Source organism: Hyposmocoma kahamanoa, unplaced genomic scaffold (assembly GCF_003589595.1).
Source record: "Hyposmocoma kahamanoa isolate Upper Pololo Valley unplaced genomic scaffold, ASM358959v1 88, whole genome shotgun sequence".
Lineage (NCBI taxonomy): Eukaryota > Metazoa > Arthropoda > Insecta > Lepidoptera > Cosmopterigidae > Hyposmocoma > Hyposmocoma kahamanoa.
Genome location: NW_020654466.1, coordinates 10,736,028 through 10,761,236, shown reverse-complemented (window position 1 = coordinate 10,761,236; position 25,209 = coordinate 10,736,028). Strand labels below are relative to the sequence as shown.

At 34.7% G+C, this 25,209-nt stretch overlaps 2 protein-coding genes across 3 annotated transcripts in view; both read right to left on the bottom strand.

Annotated features, from left to right (window-relative positions):
* Positions 1-25,209, bottom strand: part of LOC113236063 (glutathione hydrolase 1 proenzyme-like) — a 67,649-nt gene that overhangs the window by 11,252 nt on the left and 31,188 nt on the right. For both annotated transcript variants that reach the window (XM_026472065.1, XM_026472064.1), the window contains 4 exons: positions 22,797-23,015; positions 6,882-7,102; positions 2,287-2,476; positions 124-327 (listed from right to left, as the gene is read on the bottom strand). In XM_026472065.1, the coding sequence (XP_026327850.1) occupies positions 124-327; positions 2,287-2,476; positions 6,882-7,102; positions 22,797-23,015 (834 nt within the window). The remainder of the gene's footprint in view (positions 1-123; positions 328-2,286; positions 2,477-6,881; positions 7,103-22,796; positions 23,016-25,209) is intronic.
* On the bottom strand, positions 15,953-16,474 carry LOC113236064 (nuclear protein 1). The gene has a single exon (XM_026472066.1). The coding sequence runs from the start codon at positions 16,409-16,411 to the stop codon at positions 16,211-16,213; it is 201 nt and encodes a 66-aa protein (XP_026327851.1). The 5' UTR covers positions 16,412-16,474; the 3' UTR covers positions 15,953-16,210.

The following is a 25,209-nucleotide window of genomic DNA, read 5'->3' as shown; positions in this document are numbered from 1 at the left end:
CAATAGAGGATAAAATCACTGTAACTCTGTACCATACACAGTGTATAAAGCGTTACTTATCGAAATTGGCTTTGCATGTTGTTATATGTCAGATAGTATATTTAAGATAAATTTTGTGCTTACTCATAATTTCTCAAGTCTTCAGCAGTAATGATGGTTCCAACTTTCTCTAGATCATCCAGGAAATCAGTGGCCAAGGTTCCATTGTACAGTTCATCACCACCCTTCGCGGCTATCCTCTTCAACGTGTTGCATAGAGCTTCTGTCGGCTTTACCATTGTGCCCGGTTTGTGAAATTGATCTTTTGCCGAATTGTAGTAAACTTTTCTGAAAGAAAAGAAAGACAGAATGTAGCTACCATATATGTGCAATGGATACATTTAATGACAAATAAATAACGCTTTTTTAACCGACTTCAAAAAGGAGGAGGTTCTCAATTCGAATGTATTATTTTTTGTTGTGTGTTACGCGATTACTTCGACTTTAGTGAACCGATTTCTATGAATTCTTATATTTTTTGTTGGAAAGGGGGTACCTCAGCAGTTGTTCCATTCAAATTTGAAGAAACTATTCCGTCTCTAGGGGTGGCAAATTAGGGGATGAATCCGGTTTAATGAATTTCACCCTCTTTTCGTTAACCCATAGTTGCCCAAAGTGGCCCCTAGTGGGCGCTGAAGAATCTTAGGGGGGCGGTACGGACCTATTGGGGGGTGTTGATGCTGTCCAGCAGGTCGATTCAGAACTATCGTCGTATCGTCGTATTCGAAACCGAACCGAAATGACATCACAGCCGTACGATTACTCGTACTTCTCGACCGGCAAAGGCTGCATACAAACGTTATTCAGAACTGTTTATCGAATGAAAGTTACCGAACGTCCTATTGTTTACAAAGCAAGAATGTAATATGGAAATCATTTATTCGGATTCGGTTAATATCGAAGAGTTCAGAATCGGGGTCCAGGTGTTACTAATATTTTTTTTCTCCTTGTGATTTTTTGACGGTCCTTATTAAAAGATTGTTACGATCTTGACCAGTTTTTTTTTCCTTTACGATTCGGGGTTCTTAAGATTCCTACGACATTATTGAACGGCTAAACCAATTCAATATCAAGGTCTCGTTTGAATTTATTTTTAAAACATTGAAGAGCAATCAAAATTGTACATAAATAAAGAATGGAAGATTATGGATATTATATTCATCGGAAAAGTAGACCAAATGAGAAAGTAGAACAAACGGGGAAGTACACCAAATAGGAAAGTAGACGAAATTGGAAAGTAGACCAAACAGGAAAGTAGACGAAATGGTAAAAAGACGAATCGGGAAAAACAAGTGGACTGATCGGGAAAGTAGACGAATAGTGAAAGTAGACTGATCGGGAAAGTAGACCAATTGTACCGAAGGGTTATATTCGACTCCTGTTACAGTGTATTCATTAGATCGAAAGAAGTAGACGTAGGCAGTCAATACTGGATGAAATAAAATACAAACAAAACTACCACTGTTTTTTTGACAACTATAACCTCATGCATCAAAGCTTACTAAGCGCGTTGGCGCACTACGTCCGATTCGTGACAGGGGGTCCTCGATCTCCGTCCGACATCCGTCCGAAACAATTACTGTCAAATAAGTAATATTCGACAAAATTAAAAGACAAGTATGAAGTATGAAGCTTCATTCGCATCACGCGTCTTTTCATTTGGTCAAGTGTTCCTTATTTGGCAGTAACTGTTTCGGACAGATGTCGGACGGAGATCGAGTGTAGACCCCAGTTCCGAGAAATGACGGTCTAAAAGTCACAGGGATCATTTTATCGCTAGGTGTATAAACGATATTCGTATTTTCTCGGATACGAATCGGACTTAGTGCACAAGCGACATCCGAAGTGGGTCCGAGCTTTCTAGATTTGTAAAGTCTCGGATTCGGAACGAATACGAATCGACACCTATTCGACATTTTAGCGAAATTGAGTAATTAACATATCTGGAATCAGCGAAACGAGATCTACAACCCGCTCTAATCGAGTTTTTTATATCTGATTTAGTTTCAGTTTTATTGTTAAGCAAAAAGCGTAATTGACATTTTTTATTAGCAAAAAATACATTAGGTGCCAATAACTCGAAAGTTACTGAAATGCAAATGCGTTACTTGTGACAAGGAGGGCAGAAACGTAAAATAACAGATAGATAGAAAATCCAATACTACGTGAAATTACGGCATTGGGGGAGATCTACTTACAACATTGGGTAACGATTTCGAGAATAAACATAAGTGATTTCAGACTCACTTCATATGAGCATCATTTTTTATCCAAGATGCCGACATAAGCCCGTCGTACAATGCCTTAGATATTTGGTAACCATCTTCGCACATCTGTAAGGTGGGAGCAATCAGGCTGTCCCAGGGTAACTTGCCCCAACGTTTGTAAGCTGCCCACAAACCACGGACTTCGCCAGGCACTCCCACTGCTAAGGGACCTGTCAAACAAAAATGTATTATAAAGTATTCGAGTCTCAGTTGACTTCACTAAACCATATTACACCATTATCAAGACATAGAACACTTATAAGTTTGAACATTTTGCAAACAAGGCATTTTTAGAAGTAAATATCTCTGTATTCAGCTGTTACACACGGCGACCTTTAGCAGCGATGCAAACGCGCGATTGCATCGCTACACTTGCAATGCGCACTACAATCGCGCGTTTGTATCGATGCAGTCGCGCATTTGCATCGCTGTTTAAAGTCGCGCGTGCGTGTAAAGGCAGACGATTAACTACTGCATCGCGTTTGCATCGCTGCTATAAGTCACCGTGTGTAACAGCTCTTAGGAATTCGCGATTGTTACACAGGAAATGAAAGTATTTGTTTGCGAATCTAAGCCCAGTTGTTTTTTCAAACAAACCAACATTTTGGGCACTTTAAGATCACATGTTCACGGCTGACTCAGATAGATAGATAATATAAAAAATGCAGTTTTCGTATTTTTATTCCAATTTATCATAGATGTCGTCTTGGTGTATTTATTATTGGCGGATAATCCGATCTTTTTGGCTAATATTACTAATACTATGAGTTTGTGAACAAAATTCAATTTTTACGTTGTGCTTTATAACAAAGAACTTGGAACTTCCGATTTGCGCTGAGTCTGGGTAGTGGACTAGAGGAAAGCCATGCCCAGCATTAGAAAATTTATGAGTTGATACAATCAGTACTTTACTGTCAAAAAGACCGCGCCGTTTAGATACATCGACAGTGTGAAACTTAGGCTCCGCCTGTGTCGAGACTGGAACCAGACCGAGAGAAAGCTTTGGAGAAATCCGCGGATTATTCATTCGCGTCATGACGCACCATCGGTTTTGCATTGTTCCATGCGTTACAATTATAATTTAATATTATAATGAATATATAACCACTTTCAAATGTAATAAATAAAATATAACTCGTAAATAAAGTAAAATTAATACTACTGCCAATATTTTAGAAATTGTGTTACAAAAATTTCGTCTTCCACTTTATACTGATCATGACGTAGATAGGCAAGTTCTTGTTGGTTTGTGAGATAATCTATATTTAACGAATAGTTAAAATCATACATTATGATAAGAAAGAATAACAAAAAAATGTTTTCGTCAATGTCGAATTGTGCAATTTACTCTATAAATACTGTCATTATAAAAATAATTTTAGTTAGCAATCTACTGATAAAAATTATAAGGATACGGAGGATTTCTCAATATTATAATGCCACATATAATATTGAGAAACGATTGTCTTAATAAATTTGGCATTATTTACGTAGAAATAATAATGTACAATCTATTTTAACATGTTGCAATCCTATTATTCATATCCATTAACGCTACATTAGTCATTGCCGAAATAAACGCTGGGAGAGTCACACATGATGACAAAATTCACGAGTATAAGACCATTTTTCGAAGTATTAAAAATAGGTATATATAATAATATATATATGAAACGATTTACTAAATGTATTTAATTTTTAGTAGCAGTAGAGCTCCTTGTGAAAGAGTTCGTCCAGAGGAGTATTGCCACCTTACCTATTTCTGCCGCCAAACAGTAACGTGAACATTACTGCTTTCTGAAGGGTAAGGGTGATGGTAGAATTACAGGCACATGAGATTTGTTAACGTATGTGTCAGGGTAACGGGCGCAGTGGCAGTGCCACTCAGATCTTTGCGATTTAAATATCTAAGTGGTATTGAAACTGCTATGGACAGGCGTGTCGTTTATCGTTGTCGTTCATCAAGCGCACTAGTTGTTCATTCCGTCACTTGGTATCGTAAAAGAAAACGTAGAAATTTTCATCAAAGTTACGAAATTGGCAATGTTTTCCATATGGGTCGCTAAACTTATCATTTGCCAGAAGTAACTGCCACTTTTCTGGTCACTGGAGGCTTTAATGAGGCCAATTGCTCCTTAGCGATAAGTTTCGCCTGTTGCCTTCAGGGTATCCTCTGCAAAAGCTTGTGCTTTGAAATGTTGTACTGTAGCACATTATTTTCTCCAAGCAGGTCACATCCCAGACTGTATGCCCAGTTTTTAATTAATATTATGTTTGTTAGTTTAGTTTTCTCTACCTAATTTCGGTGGCAATTTTTATTATACAAGTATTTGAGCGCATTATTTTGAAATATTAAGTAATATTTCAGGTTACTACATTCGAATATAACTAATACTTCATAATAATATTCTAAAATAATATATATATTTTTTTTTTTTGCCATCGAAATTAGGTACAGAACTAACCTGAAAATTACCGACTCGTACCATTCTAATAAGTAATTTCAACGTTTTTTCTACGAATCAACGTAAAATTTGCAAAAACTTCAAAAATAAGTTGCAGAGTTATGTTCCATAAGCAGATATTTCAAAACATAAGAGTACGACGAGTATCGTTTTACAGTAATCGACTTACATTTAAAAAATTCAATTGTCTGGTCAATGTATTGTGCGTGTATTGTTACAAAAGGTAGAGCTGTATTGACAAAATAAATAACAAGAATCTTGCTAATTCACAAAAAGACTCTTTATTCTTATTAAACAAAAAAATTACGAGGGTTCAATATATTTATTAAGTTTAATTTTAATATCATAATGTTTTTACTACTACGATATTCATCGTTTTTTTGTGAAAATACTCTATTAACAGAACAAACGCAAAGAAAAAAATACTTCGCCCCGGCTGCACTCGAACCAGTTTGTTCGGTCTTTTTATCATGAGTCAAGTCTATGGTACTTTCAACTCGGGTCAGATTGCACTTCGCCGGTTTTAAAGCTCTCCTGAGATAGGATAGCTCAAAAACATGTTATTTTATAACACACAATTTATATTCTATAACAAACACGTTAAATTGTTTAGACAATTGGTCGGACTGACAATAGCAGTTGTAATTATACTGAAAAATATGTTTAAACAATGAATTTTCGGAGTTGATAAAAGCAACACGTACAATGCACCTTATTAAGTACGGAGTTTAAATGCTTGTAAGTACATCTAATGTATTCATGTTGTGCAATAATGTACCTATTTTTATCATATATCTCATCTCCTGTGTATCTTGTGATAAAGATATGAAAAACAAAATATAAAAGAAAATGTAGAGCTTGGCAAAGGTAAGAGCTATGGAATTCCATCCATTCCACTTTTGGATAAAAACGAAACAGCTAGAATAAATACGTATACATAACAACTTTGTAATCCTGTTGACAAGATTGTAGTTCACGCTTACCTTGAAACATTTAATTATATTTTTGGTCCATAAAGTTTCATTCTTAGATTATTATAAGTATATAGTCACGTATTCACCTTTCGTTGAATTCGTGAAAAGATAATCGTCCGTATTTGATAATGATAAGACAAAGAAATGAATGATTGCGTTAGCGTTGGCCTCAAGTTATGCAATATTTGGATGGTGGATTTGTTTATCACTTTTCGCAATTCTGTTGCATCGCAAAATGTGGGTAACGATAGAATTTACAAGTTAATGATTGTTTTAACTGACTTCAAAAGAAGAAGATGGTTGTCAATTCGACTGTATTTTTTTGTGTGTATGTTACCCGATTACTGTGAACCGATTTTGAAGAGTCTTTTATTGTTGGAAAGAGGGTACCTCAGAATTAGCTCCATTTAAATTTGAAGAAAATATTCCTCCTCTAAGGGTGGCAAACTAGGGGATTAATCCGGTTTCGCGCATTTTCCGGTAACCGATTGTTAACTTTTTAGTTCAGTTTGTATGTACGTACATATAAGCAAAGTTTGAAGTCGGTTCCTTTTTTTAATGCATGCCTTCATCATCGACTAACCTTTATTAATAATAATAAATAAAAATAAATATTATACAACATCACGTAGGTACGTTGTACCGACCCCAAAGTAAATACCTAGCACTATTTTAGCACGACGGCCAGTTCTTTATGGCTTACATGGCGATAGATGTATGTTTCCCAAAATTCTTTGTACAAAATGAATGTGGAACGTGCATTGTTTTTTTCTAGTGAAAATGTCCTTTTCCGTTTCCGGTAACAAAAAAGCCGGTTGCACAGAATTTAAATTAAGTTAAGTTTTTTTACGATACGAAGTAACGGGACAAACAAACACCTAGTGAAAAGCGACACGCATGTCCATAACAGTTGCAGTGTTACGAGCTTTTAATCGCAAAAATCTGAGGAGCTTCCCGTCAAAACCGGAACACAGTAATGCTCACATTATTGCTTGGCGGCAGAAATAAGTAAGGTGGCAGTAGGTACTTCCCTGGACGAACTCGTTCACAAGGAATCCTACTGCTACTAAACTTGCATTTTTGTTTGTTAGTGTTGTTGATGTTCTGCAATGTGTTACATTTATTAGATTTCTTACCTCTAGAAGCCTTATCAGAATTGTTTCCAAACATGTCAGTGGTAGCCTGTGCTGGTGCTTTTTCTCTTGCGTTGACGGCGTAGGCCTTCTCCTCATCTTTTATGAAGACCGTCATGAAGAAACCTCCGCCAATGCCCATGCTCTGCTGGTTGAGTAAATGGTTGCAGAACATCGACGCAATCGCCGCGTCTACTGCTGAACCATTCTTCATAAGTATTGATCTGTTGAAATTTAGTTTAGTTTTAGTACTAAAAAACTTAGATACTTTTAAATAATAATAACTCAGAGCCCCGCTACTAGGGAAATCCTGTATCGCAGGTGCCAAGGACACACACATAGGCAACCACAAATTATGCCCAAAATCACGAGAGACATAAATGTAGGCCATAAAACTATTTCTCCCGGCCCGGGAATCGAACCCGGGACCTCTGCGTGGCAGTCCAGCATGGTAACCATTCGGCTATGGAGGCAGTTAGTAATAGTGTAAGGTATAAAGGTTTATTTATGAATAAAAGATAAAAGATTTGGTCATTATACTTTCCAGGATATATTATTAGAATATAAAACAAAGAAAACGTAATGTTTTTTATTACGTTAAAAGTTTTTCAATGTTATACAAATATATAGTTCATTTTCGATGTAGGATACTTATTAATTTGTGTAAAATACAATTGTATATGTACTTTATATAAATATACTTTCTGAAAACACTTTTATAACTTGATAGTATTAACATAATTATCTTAATGATATTCAAGTGTCGAACTTTACAGCTCATTGTTAACTTTACCGATTGATATTGACTATGCCTACAGATGTCCTCAAATTCAAACTCAGATGAGATATTTAAAACAGTTTTGTTTTCAACCGACTTCAAAGCGGAGGAGGTCCTCAATACAACGTTTTTTTCGTGTGTATGTTACGTGATTACATCGACTTTTCTGAACCAATTTTGATGTCTCTTTTTTGTTGGATGAGGTACCTCACTAGTGGTCCCATTCAAATTTTAAGAAAATAAGGGATGAATCAGGTTTATTCACAGACCACATAAATACTAGTGGGTTTATTGAATGTCACTCACTTATGTACCCATTAAGCGATTTTAATAAAACTTGGCACATAGATGTAATTCCAAAGAAAATAAAATGTTACAGTGAGGTAAATATATAACTGCCTCCGTGGCCGAACGGTCACCATTATTATTTGTGTTTCGGTTGTGTATAATTACTTTTGACGAGATTTCCATGTGTTTCAGTCGGTGAGGAGACCGCGACAACGACACAGCGAAAGTCTATAAGCAAAGTTTAGCAGGGTGGTGTTTTTTACAAATATGTTATAGGTATTATTTGTTTTTGATTCTTTATACGTATACACACACATCAGAGTAGGCGACTTGATAATTGAAATCAGAAAAATTGATAAATATAAGCCGGGCCGTTTATTGCTCCTGTCTTTATACCTACCGACTGAAAATAAAATATCAGTTTTAAATTGTGAATGAAATTCTGAGATTTTTTAATTGATAATGAACAGAAACAGTCCGGGCACTCCAAAGTTATTTCATCGAACAGTATGACGAAGCGACTACAGAAAGACAAAGGACCAATCTGCCTTCCAATGTTGCTAACTAGCACAATATAAAATACTTTAATATTGATACAAAGATTGAAGAAACACAAAGAAAAATTCCTTCGTACTGATTGGACTCGAATCAGCGTTTGTTGCCTCGCCGTGGCTACCGCTTCTTCGTCTTGACGCTATTTGTACAAATGTGCTTGTTTGTATATTTTAAGGGAAGATCGTATACAGTTGACACGTGTGATAGATATGTGAAAAACTTCGTTACAATTTGCTTTTTAACCGACTTCAAAAAAGGAGGTTCTCAATTCGACTGTTTTTTATGTACGTTAGGTGTCGCCATCTCAGAGGTCCAGAGTTCGATCCCCGGCCGGGTCAGATATCCGATTTCCATAACGCAAGTGCTTTAGCTACATACTTTGGGATCACAACAACGTATGTGATGTTGTCTAACATCTATTCAATAACTCCGACATTTGTGAACCGATTTTCATGATTATTTTTTTGTTGGAAAGAAACAATAATATATATACATATAATAAGTTTGAAGAAAATATGAATTTGAATCCGGTTTCGGTCAGTTTCCGGTAACCGACTTCAATAAAACTTGGCAAATAGATGTAATTCAGCGAACTTTTGAGATCGATATCTGTATGTTATACACACACACACACATACACACACACAATATATATATGTATATATATATACATATATATATATATATATTTTATATAAATATTTTTTATAATTTTATATAAACCATACATATATATATACATATAACATCAGTCAAGGTGATTTGAATGTATTATTTTTCGTTTAATAATGTTACAGAACTGTATTGCTTTTCGTGTTTATTAACTATAGGGAGGTAAATAGAGAAACACAGTCTCCTATTGTCAATTTAGTCATATAATATTCAATCGTGTTTTCTTCGAACATTTTTATTTGTTACATAACATACAAGATACAATTCATTAAATACTTACATACAGTAACTTTCTAAAAAAAAATATTGAATGTGAAATCGTAAATTCTAGTTTCTTATATGTCAATAAGCGGCCTATGTGACTCGGTTACGAATTTCAATGTATTATCTAACATTTATTTGGTAGACAATGACTTTTTTTATAAAAAAAACCCTCAAACGTTTGTGGAATTACATCTATTTGCTAAGTTCTATTGAAATTTGTTAACGAAAAGTGGGTGAAATCCAATAAACCAGACTCATCCCCTAATATTTAGAATATTTTCTTAAAATTTCAATGGAACCACTAGTGAGGTATCCCCTTTCCAACAAAAAAAGATAATCGAAATCGGTTCACAAAATGTCTCCTCCTTTTTTGAAGTCGGGTAAAAATTATAATGCACCCTATTTAAGGCTAAAGTGAAATTTTTCTAATTGAGAACCTCCTTCTTTTTTGAAGTCGGTTAAAATAGGCAATTGCATTAATTTTACCTGTGATTATGAGCATTTTGCGGTCTACGTTTTACACACCCGGGTATGATCGGCGGACCTATGTGGTATAATGGAAGACATATTTTTTTGTCACGCGATTGTTAGATAAAAAAAACTATTTTTTTAAATGTTTTCCTATAAAATCTTTATTGCACCAAACAAATATTCACAAAATAAAAGGTGAGCTAAGGTGTAAAGGATAAAAGATCAAAAGACAGCGCGAGCAAAAGTCATAAGAGGATAACAACGTGTAAGATAGAAAGAGGGAGAAATGTTATTTCCGTCATCGTATTAGGAGGGTAATTTTCGGGTTAGTATTCTCTACCTAATTTCGGTGGCAATTATAATAATATTATAAAACGTTAAATAATATTTCAGGCTACACACCCGAATATTAAATAATACTTCATGGTAATATTCTAAAATATTTAAATAATATAAATTGTCACCGAAATTAGGCATAGAAAACTAACATGAAAATTACTTAGTAAACTTAAGTGCATATTTTATGATTCGAAAGAGTGTACGAGCCCGCCTAATGGTAATCAAACCCAAAACCCATAGTATACCCAAGTGCTCGGACAATATTCAATGCAAGCAACCTTGTCGACAGTTACTTTGCTTAGGATATTACTTTTTATCACTATCTTCATCTACAATACTAGCCAGGCATCTATTCACGGCGTAATTTTTTTGCTAACTTTTTTCGGCATCTTGCCCACCCATAGATACTTCGTTTGAGTCTTTAATTATCAGGTATCCAGTGAATGTTAATGCAGAGCAATGACCGGACAATTTTTAAAGTTCACTGTATTTTAAAACTTGATATTTGAAAAAAACTAACAATTTGTTTTAAATAGCATTTTTTTTAATGACATTTTTTCTTTTTTTTATATAATATCAAGTGGGACGAGATGAGACGAAGATGGGACGAACAAGTCGTGCGCCTGATGGTAAGCTACACGCCTGTCCATAAGAGGTGTAGTGCCACTAAGAGCTTTTTTAATCGATCTGAGGGGCACGGCCACTGCGCCCGTCACCCTGAGACATAAGTTGACAAATCCCATGTGCCTGTAATTTCACCAGCACCTTACCCTTCAAAATCCGGACGCAGTAATACTAACATTACTGCTTGGCGACTGAAATAGGTAACGTGGCAATACTTCCCTGGACGAACTCTGTCACAAGGAGTGTGAATGTAGATGGATGTAAGGAGAGAGGAAGACTAAAGAAAAGATTATTACTATTATTATACATATACAAAGGAAGTAAGTAGACAACGAATGACAAGTGATAGAGATGAATGGAAGAAAAAATACTGCGTTGATCCCAAAATAATGGATAAAGGCAGGAGGATGGGATCTGCTCGAGGTGCAATAACATTCGTTTTGGAATAGCCACTTAGTGACTACTATTGAGTTCGTTGGTCTACGCATTTGTTACACATAGTTTGTTACAAATGAAACTGTTCTTCGGATCTGACTCGCGTATATTTGTTTGTTGAAACAAACCAACGTTTCGGGTTATTTACAGGTCCCATTTCAATCATGACCAATAAATCAGAAAAAAAATGTGTTCATCACTTTCTGACTACCTGCTAGTTTTAAGGTCGTCTGAATGGAAAAAAGAGGGTAAAAAAAAATCAAAACTTCAAAAAATTTGCATATTTTTGACTTACAATATAATAATAATATTCAGTTTTTTAGTAGTACGAACCCAAAAGTCATTCATTCCCTAGTTTGCCACCCTTAGAGGTGGAATATTTTTTTCAAATTTAAATGAGACCACTACTGAGAAATCGGTTCACAAACGAAGTTATCGCGTACGATACATACAAAAAAAACATACAGTCAAATTCAGAAACTCCACCTTTTTTTAAAGTCGGTTAACCATGTTATAAATAGAATAATGTTTAGCAGTTTTCTCGGGGGAATCTGCCATATAAGCGAATGAGTACTAGTGTTGAACCCTTTTGATGATTAAAAGTGTAATTATAAAATATTAAATATTTATTAATTTTTTCTCGTTTGTATTATTATGGACGTTGTCGACAATACTAAAGTAGCTCACCCGTTGACATGCACAAAATCGGAATGCCGTCCAAAATTGACTAACCAGATTGACATTTATTTTCTTGTTTTTCTATTTTAAAACGTGTTTTATACCTTTCTGCACGTGGATCACTAAGTCATCGTAAATATTTTATTTTAATTTACATACAAATCTGTTTAAGTTGAAAAGTGTAAAATAAAATTATGTTTTATGCTTTCGTAAATATCAAAAAATATCCTAAATAAATTATGTTACATTGTTACTAGATTTATTCTTGTATAGAAATAAATAACCCATACGGACTGTTACGGAGGATAAAATTGCAGAGCCACTTCTCCGGTAGAATTCTTTTCACGTTAAGGTACATTAACAAATAAAAATTCCGAATATGTGAGCTAAGTTGACATTTTAGGAGGCGATTGTGCCCTTCATAATAATATTTTTTCATGATAAGTATCAAGTGACGCATGACGGGAAGAACGAGTCGCGAGCCTGGTGGTAAGCGACACGCCTGTCCAGAGCAGTCCCAGTGCCGTTCAGAGCTTTAAATCGCAAAGATCTGATGGGCCACTACGCCCGTCACCCTGAGACATAAGTTGACTAGTCCAATATGCCTGCAATTTCACCAGCACCACTAACCCTTCACAACCGGAACGCTTGGCAGCTGAAATTAGGTACGTTCGCAGTACTTCCCTGGACGAACTCTTTCACAAGGCAAGCTCTACTGCTATTAAAAACATTTTAGCTGGTTCATATTTTTATCTACTCGACCTAAACGTATTTGATACTAGAAGTTTCTTTGCTATCTGAGAAGACAATTATGAAAGTTGTTTAATATTGATGGGGTGAATCAGACCTTAGAACACGGAAAAAAGTTATGGAGTATATTACATTCGTTGTTGAAGAGATCTTAAAAACTTTTGTTAAAATATGAATAATATTTATAATATTTGATTTTACGTAGTATGCTTATGATTATTGCATTCATTGTTTTTTTAGAATACGTTACGTTTACTTTAATTTTCTTCGCATGAGAGAGGAATGCGTGGTAAATTCAATCTACATAGCATATGAAGTCTGAACTTTATACACGCGATAAGAGAAAACAAAAAATAAGTAGGAAATTGCAGCTGACACTGCACTAAGCGTATTTGCTGCAAATCTGGTTAAATAAAAAAAACATTGTACAGTCGACTGTCATACTTAATTTGGACAAAAACTATTTCGACTCGAAAGTACTTCGAGTACACATTAATTCGACAGAACAGTACTTCGACAAAACACATATTGTACAGGTCACTACACCGACAGAAAACTGCTTCGACAACACATTATTCGACAAGTCACTATTCCGACAAAACATGAAATATTTATAAATATTTGTTGTACTGAGAGACTACTTAGGACCACTTCATTCTTTAACGGAATATCTCTGTATATAAATATGTCTGAGAAATAATTAATAACTAGTTAAGGAGTTCTTTGTCGATTTCATGTTCTATCTGAATAGTGACCTATTGATCATGTGTTTTATCGAAGTAATGTGTTTAGTCGAGGTACTGTCGAGTCGAAATAGTGTTTGTCGAAATTAAGTATGACACTCTAAGCCGTCGCGTAGTAGCCTTATGGTTTGACCAACAATGACAAGAGGCCGTAGGTTCGAATCTGGGCTCGCACTTCGAGTTTTTTGGAATTTACGTGCTACATTTTAATTAGAAATTTACCGTGAGCTTTTCAATAAAGGAAAAGTCGGCCGAAGAAGGTTTGAAGAAAGACCCAACCCGCTTTGGGTTAGCGTTGCGGACTATGGCTTAAAACCCTCGCCTGAGAGGGGACCCTTGCCTAGCGGTCGGACGTATGTTTGATGATGAAAAGAACCTAGTACAAATACGAAGTATATATATCAAGTTTTTCTTAGTTAGGAATCAGGGAAAATCAATATGTAGCGTGAAAATCTATAAACAATGTTCTAGCGTGCACGGTGCACAGAACGTGAACTAATGTAATCGGAAACCTATTATGTAATCTTGCAAAACTATAAATACACCGGTGTGAACATAGAGTCGAAATCATATTTAATTATGTATATAATAGTGCGAATAAAACCATTTATATTATATGTTAGTAAAATAAACGTAAACCAACTGTGAACACTGGCCCTTAAGAATGTTAACCACTCTTTTTCATTTTGTTCGCCACAGCTTATCTGGTTACCTTTAGTAGCAGTAGCTCCTTGCGAAAGAGTTCGACAAGGGTTGTACTTTACATATTTATGCCACCAAGAAGTAATATGATCATTTTTACAGGCACATGGGACTTGTCAACTTATGTGTCAGGGTGACGGGCGCAGTGGCATACTGCCCCTCAGATCTTTGCAACTTAAACGTGGCACTGCAACTGCTTTTTGTAAGTAAACGTGGGGCAAAATCGCTAACTCTTTTATGTACCTTTTTAACAAAATACAACTAAAAAAAAAAAATATTTTAGTGTAATTTAGAGAGTGTTATAACAATAACACGAAAGTTAAGTAGAACCTAGTATATTGTGTTAAAAAATAAAAAACAAATTAAAAATTTTGACACCTTTTTACTCGTAAAGCCGCAAGTACCTGCAGATGGATTTTTTTTATATATAATGATTAGACCTATACTGTAAATAAACCACACACATTACATTTTCCTACATTAGAGATAAAAAATAAAATGTACATTTCTCCACAAAAAAAAATATTTTTTCTCTGAAACTATCAACTTTTCAAGAAATTATACAAGAATAAAAGTTGTTAGAAACGTTATTATCTATCACATAAAAAAATTTAGGTCGGTACTCCACAAGTTATTCCTATGTCCAAGAATTATCAATTATTATTTAATCATGGGAACAATTTTAGGAATACAGAGCTGATTTTTTTCATATGATAAAGAATAACATTCCTGATAACTTTTATTCTTATGTAATTTCTTGAAAAGCTGATTGTTTCGGAGAAAAAAATGTTTAGTTTTTATTGTTTAGAGAAATAAACTTTTTTTTTATTTTGAAATAATTAATTAGTTAATTTAAATTTATGATTATATAATAAAATAATACGCAAAAGTGCTTTTATCACATGAAAGTCATAAAAATAATACGAGCTACATGAAACAAGTTATGTACAGGTACGTGAAATTTTATAACTTTCCTATTAATAAATAATCATAATCATAAAAAATTAATACATAAGCTTATAAAATTAACGATTAATGTCGTTCGTACAATTTAAAAACTGGTTGTTATTTGACAGATGTAGCCTTATTACAGCAAGGCTGTGATATTACCTATGTGATGAAGCCTTATGTAGAAATTGTAAAAATAATTAATTGGTGTATTCTGAGTAGGTAGGTATAGGCATTCCATTGTTAATTGTTGTGACTGGAGCGAATTCATTTTATAATGTAATGAATATCTTGATTACGAATATTTGGTCTGATTGTCATCGTGATGATAATGTTAACTCGATGTTATGTATTGTGGGTATTGTAACGAATTTGTTGAAACGTGACGATAGATCAGGTCTGCATTACCAGTAAATGTCATCGATAATTAACAGGTCGTTTTTATAACTGCGCAGTAAAAACTGGCGGTACCGAGCCGATAATAATGTTACAAGGCCAGTATCGCGCGCGCCGTCGACCAAGGTTGTTTTTGTGTATAAACACGGCATCGACACGTACGTGGGCAGACTACATTATACAAATACAAAGCACACAACTGTGCAGTCATCGGCCTCGCCAGTTTTCCGGCAGCAATAACGTTTGATAAAGGAAATTAAACAACACCTTCAATACCATTTTCGTTTTATTAAAGTAACTTTAAATTATTATTACAGTCCTTTGAGTACCTCAGTAAAGATACAGAATTAAACGTAATAATCTAATTAGGAATTAATAACACAGCTAATTTTGGGCTCTAGAACAAGCCCATTAAGAATTGAGATCAGTTGCTGGAACGGTGTTGAATCCATGAAGTGAGAGTATAGTCGGTTGGTCACCAGTTGTGCGCACGTGGTCACGTTCGGTTAAGCTGTTCGTTATGGTAGTTCGCCCAGTACAAGCTCTGTGTCACCAAAAACCGCCTCGAATGTTCCATTGATCTCTGTAACGAGCTCCCCTTTCTCTCTTCGGGTAGTCGCCACAACGTCCTTCCGCTAGGCAAATCTCAAAATCCTTCTACACGCCTCGGTCGAGATTCATTGCTTTAACTAGTGTTTATTCGCTTTCTTGTTATTCTCTGTGTTGACGAGTTTGGTGACGATCTTTCTGGAGTGGCCGGAGGGGTCGAAATGGTTGGTGTGTTCGTTCACTTCCTTCTTGGTGCGCTGTTTTCCACCGTGTCCGGTAAAAATGTGCTTATCGTGATCGAAGTTGTAGTAATCGTATTCGTCAAAGAAAGCCTCGGACATATTGATTGTGGTTGTGGAAAACTAGTGATTTGTCGCGATGACAACGATACTTCAGATTTTGTGTGACTGTTTAGTTTGCTAGTTGGCGTGCGGTTTATATACCCACTGAACGACACGTCACTGACCGCATGCGCGTCGATAACGTTCTCGAAACGCGATTGGTGGAAACGGTGAGTGCGCGACCCGGTTATGAAGGAGTTTGTTTATTTATAGCCGTGTCTACGTGTGCGTAAGCCGGCTTGTTATACCAGCGCAGAATTCAAAAGCCCCTCACTTTATAACGCGAATAAGTGGGGAAGAGACAGCAACAACCGAAGTACTCTTTGCCTTGTCTATTACTAAGTTTCTAGAATATTCCGGAGAATTTTGTATGCAGTAATCGTGTTTGCTCTTTTTGTAATATTTTTATCACGCAAGACATTGTCAGAGAAAAAAATTTAGAAATTTACCCTTGCTATGATAAGCTTGAAAGTAGAAAGTACATTACATACTTATTATTTTTTGTAGTTTTACACATGACAAAATAAATAACTGTATTGATCAATTTCGCATAACTAAATTCCTTATACAATAAAAATAAAACTAAGGAGAATTCAACATCATTGGCAACATTTCGACCCAGAACGTCAACTATAGTCGCCGTGTACAAACATTGTTGCTGTGTCGTTCTGACTCAAGTTAATTCGCTTCAAGCGACAATAGCGCTGTGTGATCTTTTTTGAAAGGTTGAAAAGTTGGACAATCTATGAAGTGTATATTTATCAGAGCTTAGAATTTACCAATCCTTTTACATCTACATCGATAAAATAAAAATAAACAATGTACACACTCATAGCCCCGCACTAGGGAGACCCTGTGTCGCGGGTGACATGGACACACACAGGTAGAAATTACGCCCAAACTTACGTGACAAATAAATGTAGGCCATACAAATATTTCTCCCGTCTCGGTAATCGAACCCGAGACCTCTTGAGTGCCAGTCCAGTATGATAACCGTTCAGCCACGGAGGAAGTTTGCTTCTTGCTAGGATGGATGCTATCGTAACCTGTTGTAGCTATTTTAAAAGATGTTTTCTATTTTGTTATTAATGCATTCATCTTTCAATTACAGAGCATCTTATCTGGGTGATAAGAAAAAATAGCTACAGTTACATTGGAAAACGTAAAAGAATATTCGCTAATTCTTGACAGTCTCTTCGCTATCACAGTAATTTTAGTTTGATAGCACTTTTTTTAAGGTTACCAAGTGACAAGACGAACAAGTCTTGCGCCTGGTGGAAAGCAACACGCCTGTCCACTTAGTGACAAATAATAAATAAATCTAAAGGGAAAAAGCGCCTCCACGAAATATACAGCAGCTTTAAAAGTCACAGCGTCTAGCCGAAGAAACGAAAATAAATATACTTGTTGATTTGGTTGCGTAATATATGTTTACAAAAACTTTATATCTTTGTATTTTTTGTTTTTTATGCCCTTCATTTTCAAAGATAATGATGTTAAATTATCTGATGATACATGATATGTCAAATACTGAAAATTGCATACAGTCGATAGATACATTTCATTTAAACTGCAACTGTAGCAACCTAATGTTTGTCCTAACCGTTTCACTACAACTTTTTTGTTTTATACAACATAGTGAATTCCCTAGTTTGACCAGGTAATTGGTGTGGTTACTTGCCACATTATTATTGTTTCGGATCTCTATTTTAGACTCTGGCCTATAAATTTTGAATAAAAAATAATATATTATTGAGTTCATATTTTTTGCGATTGTCACACATAGGAAATGAAACTATTAGTACTAAACTATTTATCGCGTTAATCTACGTTTTCAAACAAACCAACAACAATTTTATTATATTTTAGACTCTCGCCTCTCCCACCTATACAAGTAAGAATTTAAAAAGTTATTATTATTATTTCGAATTTATTTATTTTGGATTCGTCTCCCCAAAGGAAGGAGATAATTTTTATGAAGAGGCTGTATGGTGTCTCTGCAATGGCCTACAATCTGCCGTGATTCCAAAAGGTATTAATAGTAAGTATGTTTGAAATACATAATATAGACTTACTGTTCTTATCGTAAGCACGGCAGAAATATCAAATTAAAAAAATATATTTCGTATGTATATTTGAGCCTCCTGTCTCTTCCATGGCCTATAAACAAAAAATTCAAGAATATATTATTCCGGATGACTCTCCCAAGGACTAAAAGATAAATTTTGAATTTTTAAAAGTCGGTATTTTCTGGCAATTTCACAGTCGGCTGCGGTTAAGGATTCAGGTTCCAGAACCGCGAACGATACGAGTGCCACAGAAATCCAACAGTTTCAAGTTGTTATTATGGTTGGCTGGAATTAACCCTCTCTGGACTAAAAAAATTGGTATTATTAAGTGTTTTTTTGAATGTCAGGATGTTTCACCACCACGATATTCAATTATTTTTTGTGACATTACTTCCATGGAATTGGTATTATTTCAAAGGAAGTCACATCCCATCTTGTCGGTGATTTCGTGCATCAGATGCAGATATTTCTTAGTGTATGATGAATTAATATGAATTAATATGAATTATAATTATAAATTAGTGAATATGAGTTCCCATTAGTCACATCATGTTACAGTGAACGACTAGTAATTTGCTAATATGACTTGATTAAAAAAATATATAGATATCGTTGATCACTGTTGAGTTTATTCTGATTTTTTTTCATAAATTCCAAATTATGTAATAATAATAATAACGCAAACCACACATTAATTTACCACCACAAACACCAATTACACCCAAACTTACGAGAGAAATAAATGTAGGCCGTACAAATATTTCTCCCAGCCCGGGAATCGAACCTGGAACCTCTGCAAAGCAGTCCAGTTTGTTAACCATTGGTCCCCGGAGGCTGGAAATAAAAATTAACAAAAAAATAGGAATTTTATTGATTTTTGTTTTGAACAAAGCATTAAATGTTAAATATACGACGTTCAACTCTTTTGTTTCAAAGGCTAATTTGCAATTAAAACCTTTATTTCATTGAAAATTAGCGGTCAACATTGCATGGAAAATAGTTTTTGCATTTTTCTTAAATGAGTAAAAGTCTTATAGGATGGAAAAACGGTAAAAGTCGACGAGTTAATATGGGCCCTGCAAATGCGTTAGATTGTTAGTCAGCACTGACAGCAATGCCACAAATGCACCTAATAACGATAGCTAAAACGAACAATATTTGTTTCAAAATCTGTAGAACAAACGTATGGTCGGCTGGTCTGAACGCAAAAAGATGTAGAGCGAAATGCGATCTCTACAGTACATTACAATCTGTATGTATTTAAATTCCTATAACATTTGCCACGCGTTCACAATTTTCTTCTGCACTTTTTGATCCATTACAAGTTACTATGATTGTATCAAAGTCAAAGTCAAAGTCAAAGATTATTTATTCCATAGGTAAAATAAATTTACACTTGAAAACGTCACATTTAAGCTACTGCTCGTTCACTACGCTGACCTCCCTGAGAAGAACGAGCAAGAAACTCTAGGGATTGCTCTTTTCAAATAAACTTAAATGCTATGGAATACACTTTGAATCAAATTTGTGTGGATTCTGGAGCCATGTCGTCTTTCCATACGTCTTTATCTAACACGTAGTCTTCAATTTTGTAATATGATTTTTCGATCAAAATATTTTTAATGTAGTTTCTAAACTTAGGAAATGATAAACTTAATATATGCTCCGGAATCTTATTGTAAAAACGTATACAGTTCCCCATAAAAGAGTTGTTTACCTTGGTTAAACGAAATCGTGGTACCATGAGTTTGGACTTAGCTCTAAGGTTAATATTATGGATATCTTCTTTCTTATTGAAATTATGTATATTTTTACGGGCATATAAAATATTTGAGTAAATGTACTGTGATGCCACAGTCATGATACCAGTCTCCTTAAACTTTTCTCTGAGAGATACCCGAGAGCCTAGACGGTACACAGAACGAATCGCTCGTTTTTGCAATACAAATATGGTTTGAATATCCGCCGCTTTACCCCACATGAGAATCCCGTAGGACATTATACTATGGAAGTAACTAAAGTAAACTAGTCTAGCAGTACTAACATCGGTAAGCTCACGTATTCTGCGGACTGCGTATGCAGCGGAGCTTAATCTGCTGGCCAGGCACGATATATGTGGAAACCACTGAAGTTTACTATCTAAGGTCACTCCCAAGAAGACTGCTTTATTAACAAGGTCTAACTTTTCTCCGTTTATTTCTATGGTTGGACTAGTCGATTTTACGTTAGGTAATTCAAATTTAACACATTTTGTCTTCTTGGCATTAAGCAATAAATTGTTAGCATTAAACCAATAAACTACCTTAGAGAGGGTATCATTAATACGGTCATAGTTATTGTCATGTCTGTCTGTTTTAAAAATCAAGGATGTGTCATCAGCAAACAACACTATTTCGCAATGGTCCTTAACAAAGAATGGCAGATCATTAATATAAATCAGAAATAAGAAAGGTCCAAGTATTGAGCCCTGCGGAACACCCATTTTTACTGGAGAACCCAAAGAAGTCACTCCATTTATGTCTACTTTCTGAATTCTACCGTTGAGATATGACGAGACAAGTTTCGACGCCTTGCCATTTACACCGTAATGTTCCAGCTTCCTAATAAGAGTATTATGATCAACGCAATCAAATGCCTTTGAGAGGTCACAGAAAACACCAATAGCGTTCTGGGACCTTTCCCAAGCATCAAAGATGTGTTTCAGTAACGCTACCCCCGCATCGCTAGTCGATCTACCACTAGTAAACCCGTATTGTTCACTATGAAAAATATGATTCCTACCGAAATAGGACAGTAATTGAGTTAGCATAACCTTTTCGAATATTTTACTTAAAGCTGGTAAAATTGAAATGGGCCTATAGTTGCTAGGATCAACTTTCCCACCGCTTTTGAATAAGGGAATAACCTTGCTGTATTTCATTAAATCGGGAAAAACACCTTCGTCAACGCACCTATTGAAAGCTACAGCTAAATGTGTGGTATGTACAAATGAATTAGAACTTCATAATATGGAACATAGATACTTGCAAACATAATCCTGTTTACTACGAAATTTAATCACCTTTACCTGTTGGTTGGTTAATCATACAATTTGTAATAATTGTTTATGTTTTTGCGTTATTATCGCTAATCGGCTTTGCATGTTCATTTGTATAGATATTCATATCCTACATTTTATAAATTGCCAGCGATATTGGGCTTAGTAAAAAATTATCATTGAATGTATTTAAAGGACTGATTATTGTCAAATAAATTATGAATAAATAGGTACCTCGTTGCACTTAATTCAAATTTTTCTTTTTTTTAGAGAGACTTAAAGCCCTACCATGTATCTTTAAATTTGGCGATCAAAGTCAAAGAATTATTTATTCCATAGGTAAAATAATTTTACATTTGCAAACGTCACAATTAAGCTAATGCTCGTTCACTACGCTGACTTCCCTGAGAAGAACGAGCAAGAACTCTAGGGATTGCTCAAATAAACTTAAATGCTATGGAATACCTTTGAATCAAATTTGTGTGGAATCTAGAGCCATGTCGTCTTTCCATTTATCTAACACGTAGTCTTCAATTTTGTAATATGACTTTTTCAATCAAAATATTTTTAATGGAGTTTTTAACTTAGGAAATGATAATCTTAATATATGCTTCGGAATCTTATTGTAAAAACGTATACAGTTCCCTGTAAAAAAGTCCTATACCTTGGTAAAACGAAATAGTGGTACCTTGAGTTTGGACTTAACTCTAAGGTTAATGTTATTGTTATCTTCTTTCTTATTGAAATTATGCATATTTTTACGGGCATATAAAATATTTCAGTACATGTACTGCGATGTCACAGTCATGACACCAGTCTCCTTAAACTTTTCTTTGAGAGAAACCTGAGAACCTAAACGGTTCCTACACAGAACGAATCGCTCGTTTTTGCAACACAAATATCGTTTGAATGTCTGCTCCTTTACTCCAAATGAGATACAGTTGCACATACGCGTCGTCACTCTGCAGCTCATCTGACGAACTTTTTGCCTATTGTCAAGTCTCATACCAAACGTATTCAAATCCAGGCGGTTACTTTGAGATTGCACGCAGATTCGATTTCTTTCGTTATGGTGATTAATCGCTTTTAGTACATTACAGTCTAAATATCTAACCTAATGTATATGTATTTTTTTACCTATATTAACGTTTAATTTAATATAATAGACGTTCCAAGTTTAATTATACACTTAGGTATGAGTTTACATGACGTGATCTCATTTGTAAAAAGGAATCACAAGATGTTGGAAGCATTATCTCGTTAGTAAGCAATATCTTACCTGCCAATATCTGAGCACTGTGGGGCATCTGTACACACAGCCGCTTTTTCGAATAAATGCAGTTTAGATGGCGAAGGCGGAAGGTGCTGTATTGGATCTGGTGGCTCTGCGTTTCTCCGAGCTTTATCAGCGCTGCCTATGAAGTATCCGGCTAGTGCGGCGACCACGACTATTAATACCAACGCTGATGCTGCTAATTTTGTCCGGAACTTGTAGGGTCTGGAACAGATAGCTGAGTTTTAATAAGTACTATAAAGACGCTTTTTGAGACTAGAAGCGCCATCTACCGTTGAGTAGCGATAATTAGTATCATTGGAGCCACAGACGAAACAAATTATTCCGTGACCGTAAGTAACTTTCACAAATTTTGATTCAGATTTTTCGAAAGACAACTTATTTCACAATATAATAATAATAATGACAATATGAATTTTTGAAGTAGGTGCTATTTATTAAGATACAAGGTAAAGGCTGAAAACCACCAAATTGCTAAGGCCACCAAATTGTTACCTTTTCTTCGACACAGCCATTTATTTTAACCCACTATTTTAAGCTTTTTTTGTATCTTTGTAGTGTTGAAGAATAAAACGTTTTTATTTATTTATTATTTATTTATTTAATAAAAACAACATCTGTATTTGATAATAATGTCATATTATTGTTTGTTGGTTCATTACAATGACAGTCTAGTAAAAGCTCGAGCATTTAAATAGTTAGAAAATATTGACTAGTAACGTATTCTATAAATTCGACATTGCATTATTATTTTGGAACATTTTACTCATGACGTAATTTTTGTGACGCCAAATACACACACAGAAATATTGGGGTATGAAACTATTTTTTGGGACCTAAAACGCCTTAATTTTTTGTTTTGTTCCATTCCCTATGTGTAACAATTGTGAAAATCTACGAACTCGATATTGGGGTATACACATGTAAACTTTGGTGTCATCTAGACTATCTGTTACAAACAACAAAATTATAGTCTCTATAGGTTAGTTAGTCATTTGCAAATAAGTACACACATTTACACATTTACACATTGTACGTAAGTATATTTATTTGTTTTTGGGTTGGTTAATAGGCGCTACAGCTAACTGCTCTATATTAGCTCTATCTTTATTAAGAATTATTTTCCGTATTAATGCACTTTGTGACGAGTACTTTTGTTATGTATACAATTGTATTTTACTGTCTAATAATTATGCAATTATAAATAATTTGTACCGCAAATACCTACATAACATTTCACATTTTCTGTGTATGGTAGCAAAAATGTAGTATCTCGGTCACAAAAGTGCTTTGTTTTTTATAGTCATACAAAAACTTCGTTCTAAATTATTGTTATGCCTAAAACAAGAAAACTAATACTTCTATTTGACAATATATTTATTGCTGCGATCACATTTCTTAAATCAGAAAAATAAGGAACTTAATACTACTCTGTCACATTTCTTCAAATCAATATAATTTTTTAATATTATATTATTCATAAAATAGAATTAATCATAGGTTATCAACTTTAAAACAAAGGAAAAACTCACTAAGAGGATTTTTTCTATTTTTATTTTATTTTATTGGGAAGTACATATATCCCGACTGAAAACTTTAGTAAGTGCGTAGTGTCATTCATTACAAAACTGCATTTCGAAGAAATGTAATTTTCTTCATATAACACATACAATATCATAATAATCCCTTTGCAGGTAAAACACAAAACCTTGATCAACCATAGTCGATTTGGATTTTTAGTGTGTTTTACTTTATGCCTATGAGTTATAGACTTAATTTTAGTAGAGATATGTATCTTTATGAAATGTTGAACACAATACTAGTTTAACTCTTATTTATAAAGGTATTTGTGACGTTTTCGCCGTTTCCTTTCCATCAATCTGTGTTCTTTTGTTGCCATGTCTTTTAATAAAATTTTTCTGGGTACAATAACTCTCTAAATCTTTTCGTTTTACTTTTTTTCCTATTTTGATACCTGAAATTATAAGATAATATTTAATTTATATTCAATATATAAAAAGATACGTTCTACCACTGTATACATCAAGAAGATCTTATACATATATTAATAGAAAATACCACTCCGTTTCATTTTCTGTAACGACTGTATCCCGTGACAGACGTGTAAAAAGCAACGTTTATAAAATTCATTAACTTTTAGAATGTTTAAGTTGTTTGGAAATGCCGAAATCACAATTAACTCGAGAAATTTTACTTACGAGACAGAGTGGTCGTCGGAATACAGACACACACATCTTCGATGATCTCAGAGATACAGGCATGCCGGTTATCTAGTTAGAAGGTAGACAGTTGCAAGACGTGGTCCGAAGGGGATGAGGAAATCGCACAGGTGCGAAGCGATTACGATGAAAACGTATATCGACGAAATGCTTGTGAC

Excerpts from the sequence above, each read along its gene's own strand:
- LOC113236064 (XM_026472066.1), bottom strand. The coding sequence starts at position 16,411 with ATGTCCGAGGCTTTCTTTGACGAATACGATTACTACAACTTCGATCAC.